At 33.7% G+C, this 23,300-nt stretch overlaps 1 protein-coding gene across 4 annotated transcripts in view; it reads left to right on the forward strand.

Annotated features, from left to right (window-relative positions):
* Window positions 1–23,300, forward strand: part of SCN2A (sodium voltage-gated channel alpha subunit 2) — a 152,740-nt gene that overhangs the window by 120,190 nt on the left and 9,250 nt on the right. For all 4 annotated transcript variants that reach the window (XM_054549422.2, XM_054549420.2, XM_024243745.3 and 1 more), the window contains 8 exons: window positions 5,316–5,436; window positions 7,406–7,560; window positions 10,309–10,482; window positions 13,414–13,536; window positions 14,806–15,087; window positions 17,727–17,780; window positions 20,835–20,972; window positions 21,336–21,440. In XM_054549422.2, the coding sequence (XP_054405397.2) occupies window positions 5,316–5,436; window positions 7,406–7,560; window positions 10,309–10,482; window positions 13,414–13,536; window positions 14,806–15,087; window positions 17,727–17,780; window positions 20,835–20,972; window positions 21,336–21,440 (1,152 nt within the window). The remainder of the gene's footprint in view (window positions 1–5,315; window positions 5,437–7,405; window positions 7,561–10,308; window positions 10,483–13,413; window positions 13,537–14,805; window positions 15,088–17,726; window positions 17,781–20,834; window positions 20,973–21,335; window positions 21,441–23,300) is intronic.

Genomic DNA, 23,300 nt, shown 5'->3' on the forward strand with positions numbered 1-23,300 from the left:
TGGGTCACTGGTAATCTACTGAGCAGTAGGACATCAATGACATAAGATTTCCTTTTGCCATCTGAAGAAAAATATTTAAAATCCTACTATTTGTGGTTTAAAAAATGTTATAATGTATTCATTATAAACACTAAAATGACTTTCTGGATAATGTAGTATACTGCGAGTAATTATTTTGATTTTACTATATTCTTTTTTTGTTCTCGGAAACCAAAATTGTCAGATATAGGATACTTGATTTAATCTGTATTTGAAGTTTTCTCTTTTTTAAGTGCAAATTTTTAAATTAAATTAAATTAAAATATCTCTCTTTTCCCAAATTATATACAATATCTACTAATTATGTTTTCTTCGAAATGTATCCTAGCTTCATAATGAAAAACGAGTGTGCCCATGAAAAATTTAATAGGAAGTCATGTTTTCTCTTCCATTTTCTGTTGTGATTCATTATTTTTGAAAATAATTTACTTTCATTTGCTCACATTTGCTGTCTAAAGAAAAACTATTCATTTGGCACATTGATATTTAGTAGTAATTTATTATTAAAGCAGAAAGCATAAGTTGGAAGTATAATATCTAAAAGTACAAAATGAAATATTGTATCTGGATGTTTATTAGATCATTAAGCAAAATATGATTCTGCCCTGCTTAGATCATTTGATTATAATTATCCAGCATATAAAAGAATCACAGTAGATTTTCAATAGGAAGAGTCCTATAATATTAGGTATCCACCAAAAACATTGTTCAAGTAATATTTCCACCTGAAAATAAATGATTGCCAATGCCTTTTTTCAGAGCTTATAAAATTGGCTATTCCTATTTGATCTCTTTATTGTCCTGGCATCCTTATTTTGTTAAATTTTAACTAGGCAAGGGCTATGCTAACAACATCAGTTAGTCCGCTAGTTTCCTGATAAATAAGTACAGGTAATAAAAAGTGAACCTAAATATCCAAATTATACCAAAGGGACATATATAGAACTTTTTAAACTGGATCTGCTTCTAGCCAGTTCATATTTTGGTCACTTACTTATGCAGTATTTCACCATGAATTATGCCTAGATTGGAGCATTTACAGGCACTCTTTATCTGAAAATTCTTAAGTGCATGAGTTGTAACAGTTTCACATAGTGATCATCTCACAGTTCTAATTGGTGACTATGTACTGCAGTTAGGTTGATCGTAATTATGACCTTAAATGAAGCTAAATATTTTTATATTCCTAATTTGATTAATTTTATTTTATGGGCTTTTACACATTTTAACTGCTTTAGTCAACATATTTTATAATATTATGATATTTGCCTCGAATGTAATTTTAAGGAAGTCATTTAATTGATGTTATCAAAAGGGTTTTATAAATCAGAATTTCCTGCCTATGTTTCAGGATCATTGCTTAAATAAAACTTTTTGTTCATGTAATATTCCAATGTTTATTTAGCTCTACTTACATTAAAATACATTAACAACTATGAATATAACTTGAATTAATACTAAAGTTCATGGTTTTGAAACATGGAAATCAACAATATCATAAGCACTACCTTGAACCTACAATATTTGATTACATATCTAGTCTACTAAATGTTTTAAACTGATAAACATTGGGTTTACTTTTGAATCATCAAAAGATTCTTTAGAGAAGCAAGGCAGAATGGGGTGTAGAAGATCTGGAATCCAACCACTGATTCGCTATAACTTTTCACAAGACGATAAAACTCACATTTCCTTCTCTAAATAAATACTGGATTGGCTGACGTTAAGGATCAATGTGCTGCTTAGATTCTTTGTAAATCAAGTACCACAAGTGGAAAAGTATTCAAGTAACACGTGTGACAGATCCTGTGCTATTGCGCTTCAGAAGACAGTGGGGAAGGATGAGATTGCATTCTTAAAGAGGCTCCATTCATCACTGCAGCTATAGATCCTTGTACACAGAGTGAAAAGAGGGAAAACACTGTCAAAATGATTTAGTAATAGTTTTCCTGACTCCACAGTTAAACTACAGTTCACCTCATACACTCACGTTAGGTCTGAATAATTGGCAGACTGGTTTTAAGACAGTACTCCTAGTTCTAAGAGTTGTTCGTCATTGCCCACACAATTCAGAATCTTAAAAGATTTGTGTTACTCTGCAATTAAGAGAAAATATTATGTGTATTCTTTTAAATGTGAAAGTAAATATCAGATAGGAAGTGTTAGTAGTTAGTGGTTGGATAAAAAAGTCCTAGCACTGGTCATTCATTCATTTACCCAAAATTTATTAAACACAAACATTGGTGCTAGAGACACGAGGGTGACAAAAACATGATCTTTCCTCCAAAAAATTAAGTCTGATGAGATGCATTTTCTAGAAACACAAAATACTTTTGAATTGAACCTTGGAAAATGTAAAAATTTGACCTTTCAATAGATAAATATTTGGCTTTAGGAAAAAGATGTCTATTAATTCTACATCAAAACTAAGGTAGTGCCCTAAAATGAAAGGGAGAAATGTTAATTCTTCTACTTTTAATGTGATTTAAATAAGAGAAAATACCGGAATGTCTCTTATAATTTGAAATTCCAGAGAAAATGAATAAAAAAGCAATTAAAAAAACACCTCAACATGCTTCACATTTTCAGACAAGTACAGCAAACTCTGTTTGATATTCTCTGATTTTAACCTTGGATCAAACTACTTGGCAAATTGCTAATTTGAACAGGCTATTGAAAACAGACAGTGTATCTAGCAATTCATTCATTCGTTCAATACTTAATGAACAGCATTTTGGCAATTCAAAGTCTGTTCCTTGTTTTGAACTATATTGGTGTATTATCCATACGGCCTAGAGTAAATGTGTATTATTCATATTCTCCATATTGGTGTACTATCCATAGGGCCTAGAGTACATGGCTTCTGCCCCCAAATGTCTTACAAGCATGCTAAAGTACCCAGAATCCATCCGACTGAAATAATTTGGCCCATACGTTATCAAGGTTCAAGATGTATGATAAGCCATGAAAAGGTTGGTGAATAGCCTAGGGTGCATGTGGTGAGTGAAGATGGATGGAAGAAATTAGGAGTCCAGACTTATTGGGGAGACTTTATGAAAGCAAGGAATCATGATTGTTGCAAAATAGACAGTGAAGAAAAAAATGGTGTGGTGGTGAAAGTCTTCCCAAAGTCATTTAAAGTATTGGCAACCCAGATACTTGGCAGCAGGAGTGATAATTGATGTTACAGGAATCCTATGTAAACTTTTGCACGTTTTAATGAAGAGCTTCTATAATATGCTGTCTGGTGACTTCTCCCAATCACTGTCAAGGGCTAGACTTCATTATGTTATGATGTCTTTCATTCATTTATTCACTCACTCATTCATTTTTTTAAGCAAAATTTATTAAGACCTGTAACACACTTAGCACTGATGTAAGCTCTGATACAGTCATTCAGCAATGTCAGCCTGAGCATTTGCAGAACCCTGAATATGGATCCTCATTTTTCCCTTGGGGTCACCCCAAGTCTTATCCCGTTCTGTGTTTACAGTGTGAACCTTATTCTTAAAAGGAATATTTTTTGTTTCTTATTGTGGATTGTCTGTACTTCCATCAGATGTGACTAAGCTTCAGCTTTTCTGATTACCTGTGTTATTTTCCAACATGCTGCAAGTGATAAGATCAGTATTATCAGGTCTCTAATAGCATAACAGCTTCGTGTGAATTAGATATATTAAAATGAGAAGATTTTAAAGTCATTTTTTAGTCAATTACATGTATAGAAACATAGTTATACTTATCTCGAAAGATTCCAATTCAAAGGATAAGAAATTAGAAAAACATGTAATGTTTCTTCTGAGAACAAATATATTCAAATTTTAATGACAAAGATATTAGGATTATTTTTCTAGTAATTTGATATACCTGATAAATTAAAATAAGAAACCATCAACCTTCAAGCACCTTATAATATATAATCTTTGATTTAACTTTTTTGGACAAATTAAAAAATAATTCTCTAACTCAAAGCAGGCAGAAGTATCTAATATTTATGCTTCTATCATTAGTATTTTTAAAGTACAAGAGACAAAAGCATTTTTAATCTCATGTATATCATACATCAATGTTTTTTAAGTCATCAGCATCACTATGCTAAAGAAATATTTTATATAAAGAAAATTATTTTCATAAAATAAACCATCTTTCTAGAGAAAATCCACATAATCCTATGCCCAAATATAAATATAACATTTCCAGTACTGACTACAGCATCCATCTTATTCTAGTTTAACATACTTCAGTGTGCATTTGATCATGTGCTTACCTCATCCTTTTTATAAAGTAGCTCTTATCAGCTCAACCATTTCCTAATGTTATGCACTAATGGTAATAACATTGTAACAGGTCCGAGAATGCTGTGGCCCAAACTACTCTGATTCCTGTGTGGCACTCACACCTGGCCCTGCATCATTTCTGGAGCATTTTAAGACCAGGTTAAAGACTGGGATCCCTTCATGCATGCTGATCCCAAGAATGGACTGACCTGGCTAAAGTTTATTGCATTTCAAGATATAAAACAACTTCTATTACATTTTTCTTTTGGTGATATTTGATTTAACCTAAAGGAAAACAAAAGAACAACTAAATATTCATTTCTGCCTGTACTAACAGGGCAGGTAAGAGTGCCAGAGTAACAAGTAGTTTCCAAATGCACAATGAAACACAGGAGTGCATTGGCCAAAGAGAATGCAAAATATCAGCTCTTGCTATATAGCTAACAATGTGCTGCTCTTTTTGGAATTAGAAAATTATAGAATATATTTAATAACAATCTGGTATATGTTTTCATGTCAATGAAAAGTGGATAAATTTAGATGGTTGCTGTTTATGTGCATTTGATCAAATCTTTTCTGAATTTGACATGAAAATACACTTGTGCAGCTTTCATTGGTTGGGTCACAATTTTAGAATAAAACAAACTATTTGAAAACCATTTGCAAACTAATGTACAAAAGCAAGATCACAGATGATTTTATGACTCTGGCAGCTTACATAAGCTTTCTGCAGGATTTTCTTTCAGAATCTCTATACATAGGCTCAAACAGAAGTTATTTCAGTTGTTAGCACCATATTTTAAAGAAAAAAAATACTATGGTGTTGTATCTAATCTTGTGACCCGTGACCTTTACCAAAGCGGATTGGCATTATGTTTAAGTTCTTAAATTACAGATCAAGAAAATGCATACAGAAGATGGGGGGGCACACCTAATTAACTTTTGTATTTAGATTAAAGAAAATAATTAAATATGTTTTTTTGTGGGATTGATTTTCAGAAGCTAAACGCAACTAGTTCATCTGAAGGCAGCACGGTTGATATTGGAGCTCCTGCTGAGGGAGAACAGCCTGAGGTTGAACCTGAGGAATCCCTTGAACCTGAAGCTTGTTTTACAGAAGGTAAGCAAAACAATAACATATGTGGTCTTGAGTATCCTCTTTTCTATCAATTTTTTTCCTATTTATTTAAATGTCTGTTATCTGTCTACCATCTATTATCTATCTATTATCTGTATCTATCTATCTATCTATCTATCTTATCTATCTATCTATCTAGTAATCATCTATACCTATCCAACAACTGTACATTTATTTGGTTTTCTTGCATTTGCTGTTTGAAAAAAAATGCAACTTTTTAAAACGCAAAGTTTAATTTATGTAATTAGATATTTTCATTTTTATGAATCATTTTTAACTCTAAGAAATTACTAACTGGCTTTCCTGTGGCCTTCTAAAATATCTTACAGGAGAGAAAGCCAAATCACACACATCTCTCTTTAGGTTTAAAAATTAAATAAATTAGAAAGTGAGAGAAGTAATTTATCATGTACTATTTTGTGATACTATAATGGGTACTAATTGATAAGTGTACATTTAAATTTGTCCTTGATTGAAACAGCTCCTATTTCAGTCAAGGTCAAATATTTTTTATTATTTCTGAAAAAAGATAGATCATAAAAATGCCAAAATATACTATGAGTCATATGATATGGGGCAACATGTCACTGGAGTAATCGCAAAAGTATTTTCTGAAGAAAGCTAAAATTATGTTATTTGAGGTATGGATCAGTTATACATTGTAATAGCAATGCTGTGTATCAAACCACCAAAAACCCTGGGCTCTAAGCTGCTTTTCTAGTTTTGACTCCTATTTCCTTCTGTGTAACTCACAGACTTTCTTGTCACTAAGTTTTACTTGTATCGTTTCTGCATTCTTACAGCTTCATTTTCTACATATGGCTCTTATATATCCTTCAAGATCTAGTCTCAAATCCGTTTCCTCCATAAAGCTTGGAAATTAAAGTTTACCAGAAAACTCTCATAATACTTTGTTTTGTGATAGTTGTTGCTTTCCATAACTATAGAATTGTAGACAAATTGCCCCAACTTAAAATGTACATTCTTTGAGGACAAGGCTATGTTTTACATGTTATAGTATTATAATTTGTTCTATGCAATTTTTTGACAATAGTAGATACTAAGTAAGTATTTGTTGAAGAGCCTTTGATCTAGCAATCCAGAAATTATACAAAGGTGTTTATTGGATTGCTATTGATCATGGCCAGATTTAAAGCATTATTTAAAGTATTCAATAATGGTGGAATTGGGCTGGGCACGGTGGCTCACGCCTGTAATCCCAGCAATTTGGGAGGCCGAGGCAGGTGGATCACTTGAGGTCAGGAGTTCAAGACCAACCAGGCAAACATGGTGAGACCCCATCTCTACCGGGCATAGTGGTATGCACCTGTAATACCAGCTACTCGAAGGCTGAGGCAGGAGAATCTCTTGAACCTAGGAGACGGAGGCTGCAGTGCGTGAGCCGAGGTCAGGCCACTGCACTCCAGCCTGGACAATAGAGTGAGACTCCCTCTCAAAAAAAAAAGTGGAATAGTTATATTAATTCTAGTAATCATATTTAGAGAAATATTATGAAATCTTTCACAAATTTATTTACTTATAATAAAGATGGGAAATAGTTATACCATTAAGTGAACTAATCAGAATTCAAATATGTAAAATGTCCATATAGAGTGGAATTACACTCATAGGATAAGGACACGATGGAAATATCAACTTTTGGTAAGTTTATTTTCTTTTTGGTTCTTCTATTTTTTATATATTGTGTTTTTATAATGTAATGTAATCCATTATAGTAGTGCCATCAACGTAAAAATACGTATTTATTAAACAAATGATTAAAAAGCCATATAGATGATTTTAAGATAGCTTCTGTAAGTGGAAGCTATCTTAAAAATTAATGTTATTTACACTATATATCAGGTAATAATGTAGATGAATCTCCCACCAACACAAATATACCTAATCAAAGAGTAATTTTTTTTCTTCATTTTTTTTCCACATATTTTAGACTGTGTACGGAAGTTCAAGTGTTGTCAGATAAGCATAGAAGAAGGCAAAGGGAAACTCTGGTGGAATTTGAGGAAAACATGCTATAAGATAGTGGAGCACAATTGGTTCGAAACCTTCATTGTCTTCATGATTCTGCTGAGTAGTGGGGCTCTGGTAGGTGATGCATGATCCACTCCTTCACCTTTCACCTGAAATCTTTTCCCTTTCCCTTCAATCAACTCATATTACCCACTTTTAAATTAAGGTGTTTGTAAGAATGAGAAGAAATATGTGTGATATGTTTAGCACAGTATGAGAGGCTCAGTAAATAGCAATTTTTATCATTCTGTCTGGAGTAGCCCTCAGGTGGAACCAAACTCAGATCGTTATGGTTTCTTGTAATGTTTAAAGAAGGATCTTTCTGACTTTTAGTCATCAGAGACAGTTCTTATTAAGACTAGTTATGTAGACATGATGTAGGATTATCAGCTAAATATCAAACTGAAGCACGATATTTCCCTGACCCCTTTGCAGGTGAGAACTAGAGTGCATGGGTGCCGGTAGGAGCGAACTCCACTCACTCACTGCTCCACCCCTCACAGGAGGGGGAGCGCAGGTGAGTGGGTGCAGTAGCCAAGGTGAGCGCATTTGGGCACCGCAAGAGTGAACTCCATACCAGCCCCACGGGAGCGTCTAGGGGAGGGTGCCTGCAATCCTTGAAGCCCCAGAGGAAGTGTTACAGTGCCCTTTTAGCTTTGCCATCCATGGATAGCTTAAATGTTAACAGTTCAGTGGAGGGTCAGTGTGACAGCCTTTTGCACCCACACTTATGGTACCCAAGTTCATGTCTGGCATCCAGGAGGAATGAGTTTGTACAAACGACTTGAAGATGGTAAATGTAGGGGATTTTATTGCCAGTGAAAGTGGCTCTCAGAGGGAAGGGGAGCTGAAAGGAGATGGAGCAGGAAGGTAATCTTCCCCTGGAGTCTGGCCATCCCCAACCAGACTCCTCTCCGAAGTTATGCTGTCAAGCTGTCCCTCTGATGTCAAGCTACTTCTCTCTGATGTCCAACTGTGGTCTCTGATGTCCAACTGTTCTTCCTGTCTGCCTGCTGAGTTCTGGGCTTTATATAGGCACAGGATCGGGGCAGGGTGCACCATGGGTGGTTTTGGAAAAGGCAACATTTAAGTGGGAAAACAGGGATTATATTCTCACTTTGGGCCATGGTTCCAGGCTCGAGGGTGGATCCCTCGCCAGGTACCCGTCCTCTTCTGCCCAGAATTTCTCTGCCTCCTGTTCCCGTCAAAATTGCTTAACATAAACTCCGTGCTGCAGGGGACTCCTCTGTCTTCTTCATACTGATTTGCTATTGCCAACCACAGTGAATGATAAGAAGTAGACTAACTTAATTACTGACTAGCAGAAAAATCATGGCATTACAAACTTATGTCTGATTTCATTCAATGAAATGATCAACTGGATCAAAATATTAATATAATGAAAATGATATGACCTATTTTCTTAATTGGTGATACAAATGTGGTTGCATTCCTTTTACTGTTTCAATTTCATTAATAACTAGAGTGTTTGGTGAGTTGATTTCATTAGAAGAATTACTGCATTGGATCTGGAGGCCTCTAAGCCGAATTCTGATTTGACTAAGAATCCTGTGTCCTGCCATATACTCAGTTTAAAGAGGATCAGCCATGCTTTATTTTCTTTACCTTTTTTATTATTTTTTTTTAGACAGAGTCTCGCTGTTGCCCAGGCTGGAGTGCAGTGGTGTGATCTCGACTCACTGCAGCCTCCACCTCTTGGGTTCATGCCATTCTTGTGCCTTAAACTCCCAAGTAGCTGGGATTACAGGTGTGAGCTACCACACCCGGCTAATTTTTGTATTTTTAGTAATAGAGACTGGGTTTTGCCATCTTGGCCAGGCTGGTCTCGAACTCCTGGCCTCAAGAGATCTGCCCGTCTTGGCCTCTTAAAGAGCTGGGACTACAGGCGTGAGCCACCGCACCTTGCCAGACGTGCTTTCTAAAGCCAAGTAGAGAGAGAACTATGAAGTCTCACTAGTGACTAGTACCTTTGCTGTAGGAGCTGTTTGTTCTCAGTTACACCCAGTCAGTGCTCACCAAATTGCACAAGGTGCTGGCACAGTGGCTGGCTCTTCAGGGGTTTACAGCTTCAGCTATAAGCAAAGCCCAGAAACATTTAGGTCCTTGTATGGAGCTCTGGTTACAAGCCCTGATTCTTGTTATCTAAAAAAGAAAATGTTCCTTTGTCTTTAATCCAGGCTGCCAGGTTTTCCTGATAATTTTTCCGATAAGAAGATTAAGTTAGATAAATAGTCTTTTCATTCCGGAAGCCTCAGGAGTTCCTGCAAATGAGTTATCCACTCTTTCCCAAGGGCTCTGCAAAATTCTGTCAAAGGGAATTTCCAAACATACACCCACCCCCCGCCCACACACACACACACAGAGAGGGAGGGAGAGAGACAAGAAAGTGAGCAATGACAATCCTTTCCTTTTTCCGTAGGCTGAGGGACCTCCCTGCTTTGTATCTGCATTACTAGAGGATGCATTCCATTGAGTCTGCACTGAATGAGACCAATCTACTCCCAGGCGTTCCACTGCCTCCTGATCTAGAGAGAAGCAGCTGGCAGTCTGTCAAAAATTTTAAGCTCTTTGGGGGTACACTGAGACCAAAATTTAAAAATTACTGAAACCCTTGGTTGACTGAAATGCCCAGTCAGCAGTCATTTATGATCAGATAATGATAAAGTAAAATTCAGCCATGGGAAACATTAAACCTTCCAGCCTTAGGCACCTGATAAGAGCTTGCATCATTTCCCTTTTTAAGAAATCATCAATTAGAAACTGTTTCTGATCATAAAATTTAATAGAATTTTTGACTTACAGGCCTTTGAAGATATATACATTGAGCAGCGAAAAACCATTAAGACCATGTTAGAATATGCTGACAAGGTTTTCACTTACATATTCATCCTGGAAATGCTGCTAAAGTGGGTTGCATATGGTTTTCAAGTGTATTTTACCAATGCCTGGTGCTGGCTAGACTTCCTGATTGTTGATGTGAGTATGCTGCACTTTGCTGCTTTATTTGTTAGCATATATGTATTAGTTCTAGCAATGGTGCCTGACACAGTGTAGGCGCTCAGTAACACTGTATCAGCCCAAATATAAATTATGTTTCTCATTTCACAGTGAGAGGATGCCCCAAAACGTTTTTTACCAATTTAAATACATATACATTCATAGATAAAAATCAAATGCCATCATACTATACTTATTTATTTAATTTCAAATTAATATTTAAAATCTAAAGTTATGCAAAATAAAATATGAATTTAGAAATTTTGCTTTTTGCATGCTTACATTTCACAAAATAACTTGTATTTACATTTTTCACAGGCATCTTTGACATTAGTATCTTTGTCATCACTAGAGCCTGTTGAGTTTAGGTCACACAGATGAATCATTAATTACAAAGAAATTTGAAAGTCCAAAAAGCAAGAGACATCACTTTATTTGTATGATATAGAAGCAAATTGGCTATTGACCAAGTAGCCAAAGGTTTTATTAAATTACGTTGGTGTTGAAATAAAATAAGATAGAGTACTAAAATATGAGGGTTTTTATATAATTGAATCTGAGGCAAATCTACCATTAAATGTACTACTACTATTAAATGTATAAAGGTTACATGCAGAATTACATTAACAGTCTCTGGCAATAAAGGAAGACAATAAATAATATTTAGAACTACATAAGTGTGGACATCACAAACAACAGAAAATGCACCAAAACTATAACCATTCTTTTATTTGTATAATGGGATTATGCATGATACTATTTCTTTATTTTCTGTATGTACTTATCATAGGTTGGTAAATCCATAATAAAAATATCTGATACTTGATATATCTATGTTAGGATAAAAATATTAAGTCAACACTACTTGAATATAAGGAAACTCTTAAGAGAAATCTAGTTGTCCTGCAGCTAATGATCATATTACCCAAAGTACTCTGATATTTACCTTTTTAGATTTAAGAAAAGTATTATGATAGTATATGAAACTGATCAACACTTTGCCTTAAATCAAATATGCTTATTGCTCATCTATTTCATTATGAAAGATACAAATATAAATAAGTCATTTTTCTAGTCCTGCAGTAGCTTACAGTTGAAAAGTGAGGACAGCTGCGTACACAGTAAGTCGACACCTGTATTACAAGTGCCACCTCTTTACTTGAGGAAGGAGGAAAGGCTTCAAGAGGGAAGTGGAGTGTGAGCTGGAGCTTGAGAGATGTGAATGCCAGCAGGCACAGCTGAGGGAGGAACACGGATTCGTTAAAACGTTGGTGCATGACATGCAGGGCGGGTTCCAGAAACAAGTAGATAGGGTGAGGTAAGCCTTTGTAATGGGATGATAAGGTAAGAAAGATAAGTTAGAAAAGAGTCTGAAGAACCTGAAGTGCCATCCAAGGAAATTTGGACTTATGATTTAATAAAGAGGAAGCTATTGAAGAATTACGTATAGGGACATGACAAGACCAGCTTGTTCTTTCAGGGAGGGAAGTTAGGTGGGGGTGTGAATGACGGAATAGAAAGGAGATTATTTAGAGATCAAAACACCAATTAGGAGATTGCTGCAATGTCCCAGAAAGAGAAGGCCTATATGTATCTCCTTTTTCACAGTTAGCTACACGAGTCACATAAAATTGAATATTTTACAACCTCTTTTCAGCCAGTAAATACTACCCCGTTCAAAATATTTTCCTCTGTCTAACTTTTATCTTTCATCCTTTAACTTATGCTTATCTCTTTTTGGTTCTGTCTTCAGAGAAGGTAAAGTACTACAGGTCCTCATATCTTAAATACAGAAAAGCTTCACAACTCATAATTCAGTAACTATTTTTCAATTATCTGTTAAAAAGGGACTTACAAAGCCTAAGAGTTTGGATTTTAAGGGAACTATATGAACTATGTAAGACATAATTTTATGACTCATTGTTTTCTGTATTCAAGAGGCTTCACTTTCAAATTGCATGTGCAAAATTATTTTGAATAAGTTGTTTTTTGTAACAACTTTCAATGCGCTTCACTTATTTTCCTTAAAAAATACATTTTTCAAATATATATTAACACCATACTCTTAAAAACTGTATTGCATATTTATTTTTATTTATCTGCTTTTGAAATTCAGGTGTACTTTAGAACAAAATATCTTTACTTAGCTTATATAATTTTAATAATTTTTCTACATGTTTTCAAGGAAATTGGACATGTGTATGTCCCCCTGACCATTTTTCTTTTTCTTTTCAGCTAGACTTTATAATTTTTATCAACTACATTAGTCATCTGTATGAATAACTAAAGACAACATTGTTCTTGCAATTTCTAATTTATTATAAAATCTCAACTTTTTTTATTCACTAATTTTGTCTGACCTAATTAATGATATTATGCCCTTCACAATGAAATTTACAAGAAGTCAAAGCTGCTTTTTAGAGGCCTATTCCTTTTTGAATGTGTTCATGCTCATATTCACCAGTGGTTTGTATAGTTTACTTGTGTATCAAATGTTACTTTCCATTTCAGATCTGCTCAATATTATTAGAAATGATACAGAAATAAGTTTTACAGATCTGTAGAGGAAGATCACGTTTCTCTCTCTTTTTTTTCTTTATTTTTAATTTTTTAAAAACATTTCCTACCAAGAATCTTGAAAAAAGAGCACATATATGGGCTTCTTTTTTATAAGTGTTCACAGACTAGTATCACTAACTTCACCCTGGGAACCTGTAGAAATGCAAATTCTTAGGCCTTTCCCCAAACTTACTAAATCAGACTCTGCTATTGGTGTTTTTAACAAGACCCCCGGGTGATTTTGAAATTCATGAAAGTTCGAGAATTACTGATTCATTGCATAGAGCACGGCTGAACTGTGTAGACATTTTTGTATGTAAATAAGAAAATTGTGTTGCTTTTTCTGTATAGGTCTCACTGGTTAGCTTAACTGCAAATGCCTTGGGTTACTCAGAACTTGGTGCCATCAAATCCCTCAGAACACTAAGAGCTCTGAGGCCACTGAGAGCTTTGTCCCGGTTTGAAGGAATGAGGGTAAGACTGAATGCCTTAGAGTTTGTCAGAATTATTATTGAAAGCAGACTGACACTTTGTACCACGGAAATGTCAAATTTGTGGAGAATTTGTGTCTTACACATTCATACTGACATAGCTAATCAATCAAAAATAATGTTTACCAGATGTCCATAATACTTGGCACTGCTGGAGTCACTCGGAGTATGTTGCCAGAGGGATTGTTTCTAATTAGCTAGATTTTCACTTCGTGGAAAATCTCTATAGTTATGCTGCTGATTTGAATCAAGATTATTTATGTTCACTTCATTTATAAATGTGCAGGAAATCCTACTGGCTGTAGTTTAAGCCTACCAAATCATTACTCATCATTTCTTCACTACTCCGCTGTGATACACTTTGAGCCTTTTGATGTTTGAATCAGGCCTTTTAGCTCTTAAACACAGGCTGAAATGGCTAAAAAGTAGGTCAACTGGAAATCTAACGCTCATTTAGAAGGGTGGTACAAAAGAACAGAGGGGTTTGTGCTGACATTTGTCGTCCCCTGAGGCACAAAACCTGAGACCACATACCCTCACCACCTAGAAAATGATGATGCCTTGTCTCGGTGGTTTCAGCTGTTTCAAAGGGGATTTTTAAAAAATGATACTTTTTGTGATATTTGAAAATAGTTACTTAGACTTTATCTGCATGTTACAATCACAACTAGAGATGAATGGTGTGTGTACATGTGTGTCTGTATATGCATGGTTACATAGAAAAGTGTTATTAGCGGTTAAATTCTTTTTACTTTACAAATTAGAAAGAACAGTTTTTGCAGTGGAAGGCTTAATAAACAAAAGGTATCAAACTTTCAGTACCAGAATACTGTTTATATTTTCTGTGTGGAATTTGATCCCCAAGTGGTCTCTTTTACTCTCAAATTTTGGACAGCAAATTGTATGGTTTGTATGATTTTTTGAAAGTGTTGCTCGCTTCTATATTCATGCCACTGTTTATACTCTTAATTATTTTTGGCATTTACTGTTAGTTCCATCCTTTGAGGTAAATTTGCTACATGTATATTATTACCTCTTGAGAAAACATTCTCCAATATAAAATTCGTTGTATACTCTTCTGATTTATAATTTTAAAATTCTTAGTTGGAGCTACCAGAGTCTAGTTTCTACCCAATACTCAACTTTGAAACAGATTTTTTTTAATCATTTGGCTTTTTTTTAATAATGTTTAAAAATAAGTAAATATTTGTTGTTGGCTTTTCACTTATTTTTCCTTCTCATCTTGTGCCAGGTTGTTGTCAATGCTCTTTTAGGAGCCATTCCATCTATCATGAATGTACTTCTGGTTTGTCTGATCTTTTGGCTAATATTCAGTATCATGGGAGTGAATCTTTTTGCTGGCAAGTTTTACCATTGTATTAACTACACCACTGGAGAGATGTTTGATGTAAGCGTGGTCAACAACTATAGTGAGTGCAAAGCTCTCATTGAAAGCAATCAAACTGCCAGGTGGAAAAATGTGAAAGTAAACTTTGATAACGTAGGACTTGGATATCTCTCTCTACTTCAAGTAGTAAGTAATTACTTTATTATTTTCCATGATGTGTAATTAAAATGAGTCTAAAGTTCTTCCTCATAATGAGATATCCACCTGTTAGAATGGCTATTATCAAACAGATAAATGACAATAAACATTGGCAAGAATGTGAAGAAAAGGGAATCCTTGTACATTGTTGGCAGGGATGTAAATTAGTATAGCTTTTATAGAAAACAGTATGGAGGTTTCTCAAAAAACTAAAAATAGAACTACCATATGATCCAGCAATTCCATTACTGGGTATATATCCAAAGGAAATTAAATCAACATGTCAAAGAGATGTCTGCACTCTCACACTCACTGCAGCACTATTCACAATCGCCAAAATATGGAAACAACCTAATTGTCCATCAACAGATATGTGGATAAAGAAAATTGTGTGCGTGTATATAGATATATGTGTGTGTATATATATGTATTTGTATATATATAAACACACATGTATTTCTATTTACACATGTATATACACTGTATATGTATATATCTATATGCACATATATAGACATATACAGAAACAGTGTTTGTCTATGTGTGTGTGTATATAGAAGTAGTCAGGGAAGGGGCAGAGCCTGTGGCACTAAGAAACTGAGAAAATGTACAAGACTTTTGTTTTCAGAATTACTATGTTCACACAACAGAAAAAGTATTTCAAAAAGTAAATGCACTTGAACGTATTTGTTTTCAGTTTAGGAAAATGCTTCTTTTTATAGAGTGCCTTAAAATAGTATGTTCAACAATATTAAAAAGATTTTCAAAAATAAGCCCTCATGACTGGTGATTGGTAATAATCATTTAAAAACTTATTGGATGTATATAGATGTGTGTGTATACACACACACACACACACCCCTATAGACACACACAATTAAATACTATTCAGCCTTTAAAGAAGAAGGAAATCCTGTCCTTTTATACAACATGGATTCACCTGGAAGAAATTAAGTGAAATAAGTCAGGCACAGAAAGACAAATGACACATGATGTCACTTATATATGGAATCTAAAAAACACAAACTCATAGAAACAGAAAGCAGAATGACAATCACCAGGGGCTGGGGGATGATGGAAGATGTTGGTCAAAGGATACAAAATTCAGTTCGACAGGAAGAATACATTCTGTAGAGCTATTGTACAGCATGGTGACTGTAGTTAATATATTATATACTTGAAAATAGCTAAGTGAGTAGATATGTTTTCTCATCAGAAAAAATAAGTATATGAAGCGATATATATATTACTTAGCTTGAGTTAGCCTTTCCACAATATACGTATATTTGAAAACATCATTTCGTACAACATAAATATATTCATTTTTAATTTGTCAATTTAAAAATGAATATATTTTTGAAAAGCAATTAAAATAAAAATGCATATACATTTTAGGAACCCTATATAGATGCACTAAAACTATATAAAAATGATACAATACTATAGAATAATAAAATAAAATTCTTCTTCCTCAGTGTTTACAAATACTTCCTTAGGCCCATCTGCCTAGATTGTTCTTACCATGATTGAACTATCTTTTCTGCCCCATGCTGGAAACACGATGGTTCTAAAAACTTTATTGTCTCCCCAACTATGCATTTGGTAGCATAGCCAAGTCCTTTGTTACTGGGAGTTTAATCTAGGCACTCATTGTTTTCCTCCCTTCCTACTCTGAGGAAAGAAGTGCTGGCCCCAAGGGGGGTTGAAAATGGATATGTGTGTGTGTGTGTGTGTGTGTGTGTGTGTGTGTGTCCGCGCGCTTGTGTGTAGACAGAGAAAGAGAGAGAATTTCAGATAGGAAAATTGTTCTCTTGCAAATGAAAACTTTCCAATTAAGACTATTGTGTCTGCTATGCACTCATAATAATTCATTCAGCTATTCAACTGACTGCAGTATTAAATATCCACTAGCTCCTGGACACAATCCACTTACACAATCCTCAAGACTATTAAAATAGTCAGGAAAGGGGAAGAGCCTGTGGCACTAAGGAACTGAAAAAAAATGTACAAGAGTTTTATTTTCAAGATCATTATGTCAACGGAGCAGAAAACAAATATTTTAAAAAGGAAATGCAGTAGAATATGTTGTTTTCAGATTAGGAAACTGCTTCCTCTTATAGAGTAATCACCTCAAAATAGTATGTTCAACAATATCAAGAAGATTTTCAAGAATAAGCTGTCATGATTGGTGATTGGTAATAATCATTTAGAAAAGAATAAGTAGAAAAGAAAGCATTAAGATAAATAATGCAGCATACTTTTGAACTTGTCTCATGCTGCTACTATATACATGAAATCTTTTCATCAAAGTTCATGATATATTTTTATATAAACACATCAGAGTCAAAGATTGTTGATATTGTTTTTATGACAGCATATTGTTACAGTAGATCATTATTTAATTATATATGCTAAATATCCACATAAGATGTTATAGAGGAATATAAATTTGAAGTATTTTCAATGCATATCACAAAACATTGCCCCAAAAGTGAATACAAATTTCAAGCTTATTTATATCCCTGTATTGAATACATGTCAAATAGAATTTTGATCAATTATTCTTATTCAATTTATTTTCTGAAGTTATAATTTTGGGAAAAAAAATGATATGACTTTTCTTACAGGCCACGTTTAAGGGATGGATGGATATTATGTATGCAGCTGTTGACTCGCGAAATGTAAGTCTAGTTAGAGGGAAATTGTTTAATTTGATTAAATGTATATTTCTACAATATTGTAATTTAGTGATATTATCAATAAAATAAGATTATGTGCTCAATTTATAAAACACATCTATATTATAAGGATAAAATATTTAATCATACTATTTCTTTCAAAATTATCATAGGATGATTTTCTGTAATCACTATGTATCTTTTAACGTATCTTTTCTAGTATTTAGCAAGGCACCTGACACAAAACTTTATTGGATGTATTTTCAAAATGAGACATTTTATTTTTGGCTCTGACAGTCCTGGTCATTTGTGCATTAGAAGTTCTCACAGGCAATATTTTTCATCTGTAATATATTTCCTCCAGCTTTTGATCTTCCTTATAATAGGAAGGATATGACTAATAATGGGGACAAAAATAAACAATTTAGTGTTTCTCTTGGGAAAGTGAGATTAAGTGGTAAAAGGAAGGGACTTTCCTAATCTACCTTATACATACCAGTACTTTGAATTATTTTCTATAATTTTCATTAATTTCCTACTACTTAATGAGGAATGAAATCACATTCTGCAAAAAAAAAAAAAAAGAGATTGATTTCTGGTATGCCAGAGCATGATAATAAAGCTCCAAATGCTATTTCCCTAGCACCAGCAGCTAGCTTTCTGAGTGAAGAATTCCTGAGGTTTTTTTTATTTTTTCCACTTCATAAAAACAGAGAGGGAGGAAGAAAGCATGAAAAGCCCTGCATTGTATCTCTATAAGTGCCATCAAGAATTCCAGTTATGAGATTTTTCTGAATAGTAATAATAATTTATTGTTTATCACTATTCACTATGCCAAGGACTTTCTCACATTATCCCATTTAATCCTAAATGACAACTTTATTGTATAGGTGATACTAGCTCTATTTTACCACTGAAGCAAAGAGGCTTAATGCACTAAATGGGAAAACAAGCTTTTGAACCCTGACCACAAATGGCTCATACCCACTTTCCACAGTAGTTTCTAACCTTTTTGATTAATTAATTCAACGCTCTCTCCACCTTCCTTATCAATAGGTTATATGGCATGAAACATTTTCAGTTTCTTCTTTAATAACTTAGCAGAACTTTTCTGCTGCAAAACTCCTGGAATTTCAAGCACATTACAAAAGATGAAAGCCAGTTGAGCACTACATTTATGAAAAGTTGCTGGATCTTACTTTAATTAGTAAATTGCATCAGATAAATGCAAATCTAAACCAAAATAAAACATTATCTACACACCTACCAGATTGGCAATACCAAAAAGTCCGACAATACCAAGTTTTACCAAGGATAAACAGCAATAAGAATGCTCATACAATCTGATAGGAAAAAAAATAGTTAAATAATCCTTTAAAAACAGTTGGGTATGATCACATTATTTGAGAAAGTTAAAGATTTTTTTAATCCTGCAATTCTAGTTTGAATAATGTATCCTAAAGAAACTTATGCACATGTTTAGGATAATCTATGTACAAAAATGAATATAACTTCTTTTTGCGCTTGCAAAAAACTGGGAGCAACTCAAAAATAGTAGAAATAGGCAAATAATTGCGTATTTCTATATACTATATAGTGATGAAAATGAATGAATACAGCCATATACAACCACATGGATGTATACTATATAGTGATGAAAATGAATACTATATACTATACTATGTAGTGATGAAAATACTATATAGTGATGAAAATGAATGAATACAGCCATATACAACCACATGGATGAGCCTTAAAAATACAACATTCAGTTAAAGAAACTAGACACATACTATAATTCTACTTATATAAAGTTCTAAATTGAGAAAACTAAGCTTATTGTTCAAAAATGCATACTGAGGTGTTAACTCAAAAGAAAAAGCAGGGACATAATTACCATAAAAGTCAGGATAATGATTACCTCCAGCAGGGATGATGGAGTTTATGTTTGAGAAGGGTACACCAAGGGTTTCTGAAGTCGTAGCAATGACCTGGGTTATGGATTTCACTTATAAAAACATATTATATTTTGCATTTATGTATTATGCACTTTCTTGTATGTATATTTTCTTTTAAAAATTTTAAAAATATAATTTTACATCACTGTTAACTGAACTCACCATACACAAATAAAATCTCATCGAAGAATAGGTAGTTTTACAATATTTCTGATATTTTCCATTTTGCTCTATTTCCTTAGAAAAAAAATTATGCTGGTCATAATCCTCTAAATTGATTTCATAACACAGTGGGTTATAACTTGCATCTATTATCATCATCAGGGATTTGTTAACTGAGTTGGTTAGAACAATGTCCTATTAGACCTGTGAAAGCTTACAGCTAAGGCTCAAACCTACTATCACACAGTTTTCTAATCAAAAGTGGATTAGACAAGAGATAGTATCATTGTTACAGAAACAGTCCCTACTGAATAGGATAAAGCAATAGATTCATTTTCAGAAAGGAAAGATCAACCTATATACCTACATGCAGACATACTACAATTATTCTTGCCTATAAAGAAATGTATTATACCAAACCCTTACACTTAGCAATTACTACTGGCCGCCACTGTTCTAAGCATATTTATATGTTAATATAGTTAATCTTCACAATCACACTATGAGGTTTAAGTTTGATTATTTTCATTTAATAGATGAGAAAACTGAGGCAGAGAAAGTAAATCTTAAAAGTTTTGACATAGAATAATGTGATGCTGACATCGCTTTTGTAAGAAGAGGAAATCTTTAATTTGCATGCTGTGTTTGGAACTTTGCTTAGAAAGGAAAGTGCATTCATAATCTGGGCATTTGTTGGATGAAATTGTCTATAATCATTCAGACTTCTATATGAGTTATTTCATTTTCCCAGGTAATGAATAGTCTTGCAGAACTCTTCAATAAGCATGTGAGATTTGAAGGTTCATAAAATCTGTTTAATATTTGGTTTATTTTCATTCCAGGGATTTAAACATGCTTAGATAATTAAAAACTCACCGATGTATTTTTTGTGAAACAAGTACTAGATATAATGGTTACAATTCTTCATATTTTTTAGGTAGAATTACAACCCAAGTATGAAGACAACCTGTACATGTATCTTTATTTCGTCATCTTTATTATTTTTGGTTCGTTCTTTACCTTGAATCTTTTCATTGGTGTCATCATAGATAACTTCAACCAACAGAAAAAGAAGATAAGTATATTAAAACTTCATCTTTGCTCTGAAATATGAACTAAATATTTCATACTGTTTCATTCAGCCTCCAAAATGCAATCACCAAAAAAAGAATATAAAATTCAGAAATTATTTTCAGACATTTGATAATCGATAAGCTTTTAAGCAATTAATAATTCAGATAGCATATTTTTGATATTTTTAGTCTAGAAATATGACTAATATTGCATAATTTATGTATTGAATAAAGGCATCTCTATAAATACAGATATTAGCAACAATAGAATGAAATGTGGGAGCCAATTTTCACATGATTACTAAGGTGGATTTTATAGCCAGCAAAGAACACAATTTTAACAAGTGTTGCTTTCATTTCTTTACTTTGGAGGTCAAGACATTTTTATGACAGAAGAACAGAAGAAATACTACAATGCAATGAAAAAACTGGGTTCAAAGAAACCACAAAAACCCATACCTCGACCTGCTGTAAGAATAGCATATTTTCATTGCCTGTTAAAACTATATTACCTAACACTTTCACAGCCAGAATTTCCAGAAACTAGTTATTTTTGTGGATTTGTAACACAAAGTTTTTTACCTTAACAATGGGACTAGCTAGCCTAAATAGCTTGAAAAATGTACTTTACATATATAATATGTATAAATTATATAATGCATAACATATTTTATATGTAAACATATGAAATACATAGAAATAAAATTCGCTATACTTAAGTGCCAGTGGTATCGTACAAGCTGATGTCATTAAGACGCTTCTAATAACATCAAAAATAAAATATATACATACATACATACATAATGTGAAAATATTAAATGTTCTCAGAGTACAGAGGAGACAGATTGGAATAATTGGTATGTCACAGATTGACCTCAGTTTTTGTCCAACTCTGCAGATTGAATGGAATCATTAATGAAACAGGCCACAGGTTTTGCTTTTTTCTGGTTAAACAAAAAAAAAGGCAAACCTCATATTTTCCCCTACTATCCCACCCTTAAATGAGATGATATCATTCTTTTTAGGGCTTTTTATTGGATATTTCAGGTGTATATTTGCCAGTGATACTGTTCTTTCAGTTTGGCTGCTGCGGGGAGTTGCTGCCAGGAGAATCGCTAAGTTTTTCTGTCACTCCTGAAGGACTAGCTCATATATTAAGTCTCAGAAAATCTTCCCCAACGTATACATGGTATAAAACACTTCAGTGTTTCTCAGAAATCTTGACTCTATAAATCTATTGGTGACAATATAAAACAGACCATAATTAAGTGTTCAGTTGGTAAGCCGGCCAATAACTCAAAGAAAATGGATAGCTATATTGGGTCAAACACAAAGGGTGTACAATTTGAGCCTAGTCTTTAGGAAATAATACAATTTGAATGAATAGAGAGAGAAGCAGAGGACATTTACTATATGAGAAAATGTATACTTCATAGCCATATAGACAAATATATCAGTGCAGAATAGTGATGCATTTGAATTAGCGAGTAGTAGACACTGGTTTTCCGAGTTAAATGAGTCAAGGTTACCATACGAGTCTGAAGAAATTTGTTCTAATTAAGCAATACAAATGCAATATAGTTAACAGAACAGCCTAGTAATGTGAAAAGAAAGATTTTAGAGAGTTTAACCTAGAGACTGGTGTGGAACAATGTTAGAGGCAAAATAACCCTGGGCCATAGACAAGAAGATAAATCCTTACATACAAGAAGATAGTCCCTAATCTGTGTCACACCAGCAGGACTGGAACTACTCCAGGAGTGAAGTCAGCCAATAAGAAGACTCATTTGGGATGAAACACAGGAAAAGAGGGAGAATGCAATGAAAAAACTGGGTTCAAAGAAACCACAAAAACCCATACCCTTGACCTGCTGTAAGAATAGTATATTTTCATTGCCTGTTATGAAACACAGGAAAAGAGGGAGGATATGTAGATAACAGAGAATCTAAAATATAAACTAGTTGATATTTTGTGAAACTGTTGGTTCCACTATCATATACTGAAGTCATATGAAGGCACTGGGAAAAATAGTGTTAGAGCCTATGAAATGTCCAGACTGAGATAAGGATTTTAGCGTTGTCAGAACAAAATTCAGTTGAGCTCTGAAACACAGATTCATTTTTGAAAAATAATTAGAATAGAGAAAAAAACAAAATTTTCAGAATGAGGACTTGCATACTTCCTCAAGATATAGGAAGAAATAAATCAATGAAGAAATGAGCTTGAGTTTGTTTCCATCAAATGACATGGATTTACCTGTAGTGGTAGGGGTTTGTGGAAAAAGTTCAACACATTCAGCTAGAATATTATCAGTGACAATTTGGCAATT

The sequence above is a fragment of the Pongo abelii genome, chromosome 11, assembly GCF_028885655.2.
Source record: "Pongo abelii isolate AG06213 chromosome 11, NHGRI_mPonAbe1-v2.0_pri, whole genome shotgun sequence".
In the NCBI taxonomy this organism is placed as follows: Eukaryota; Metazoa; Chordata; class Mammalia; order Primates; family Hominidae; genus Pongo; species Pongo abelii.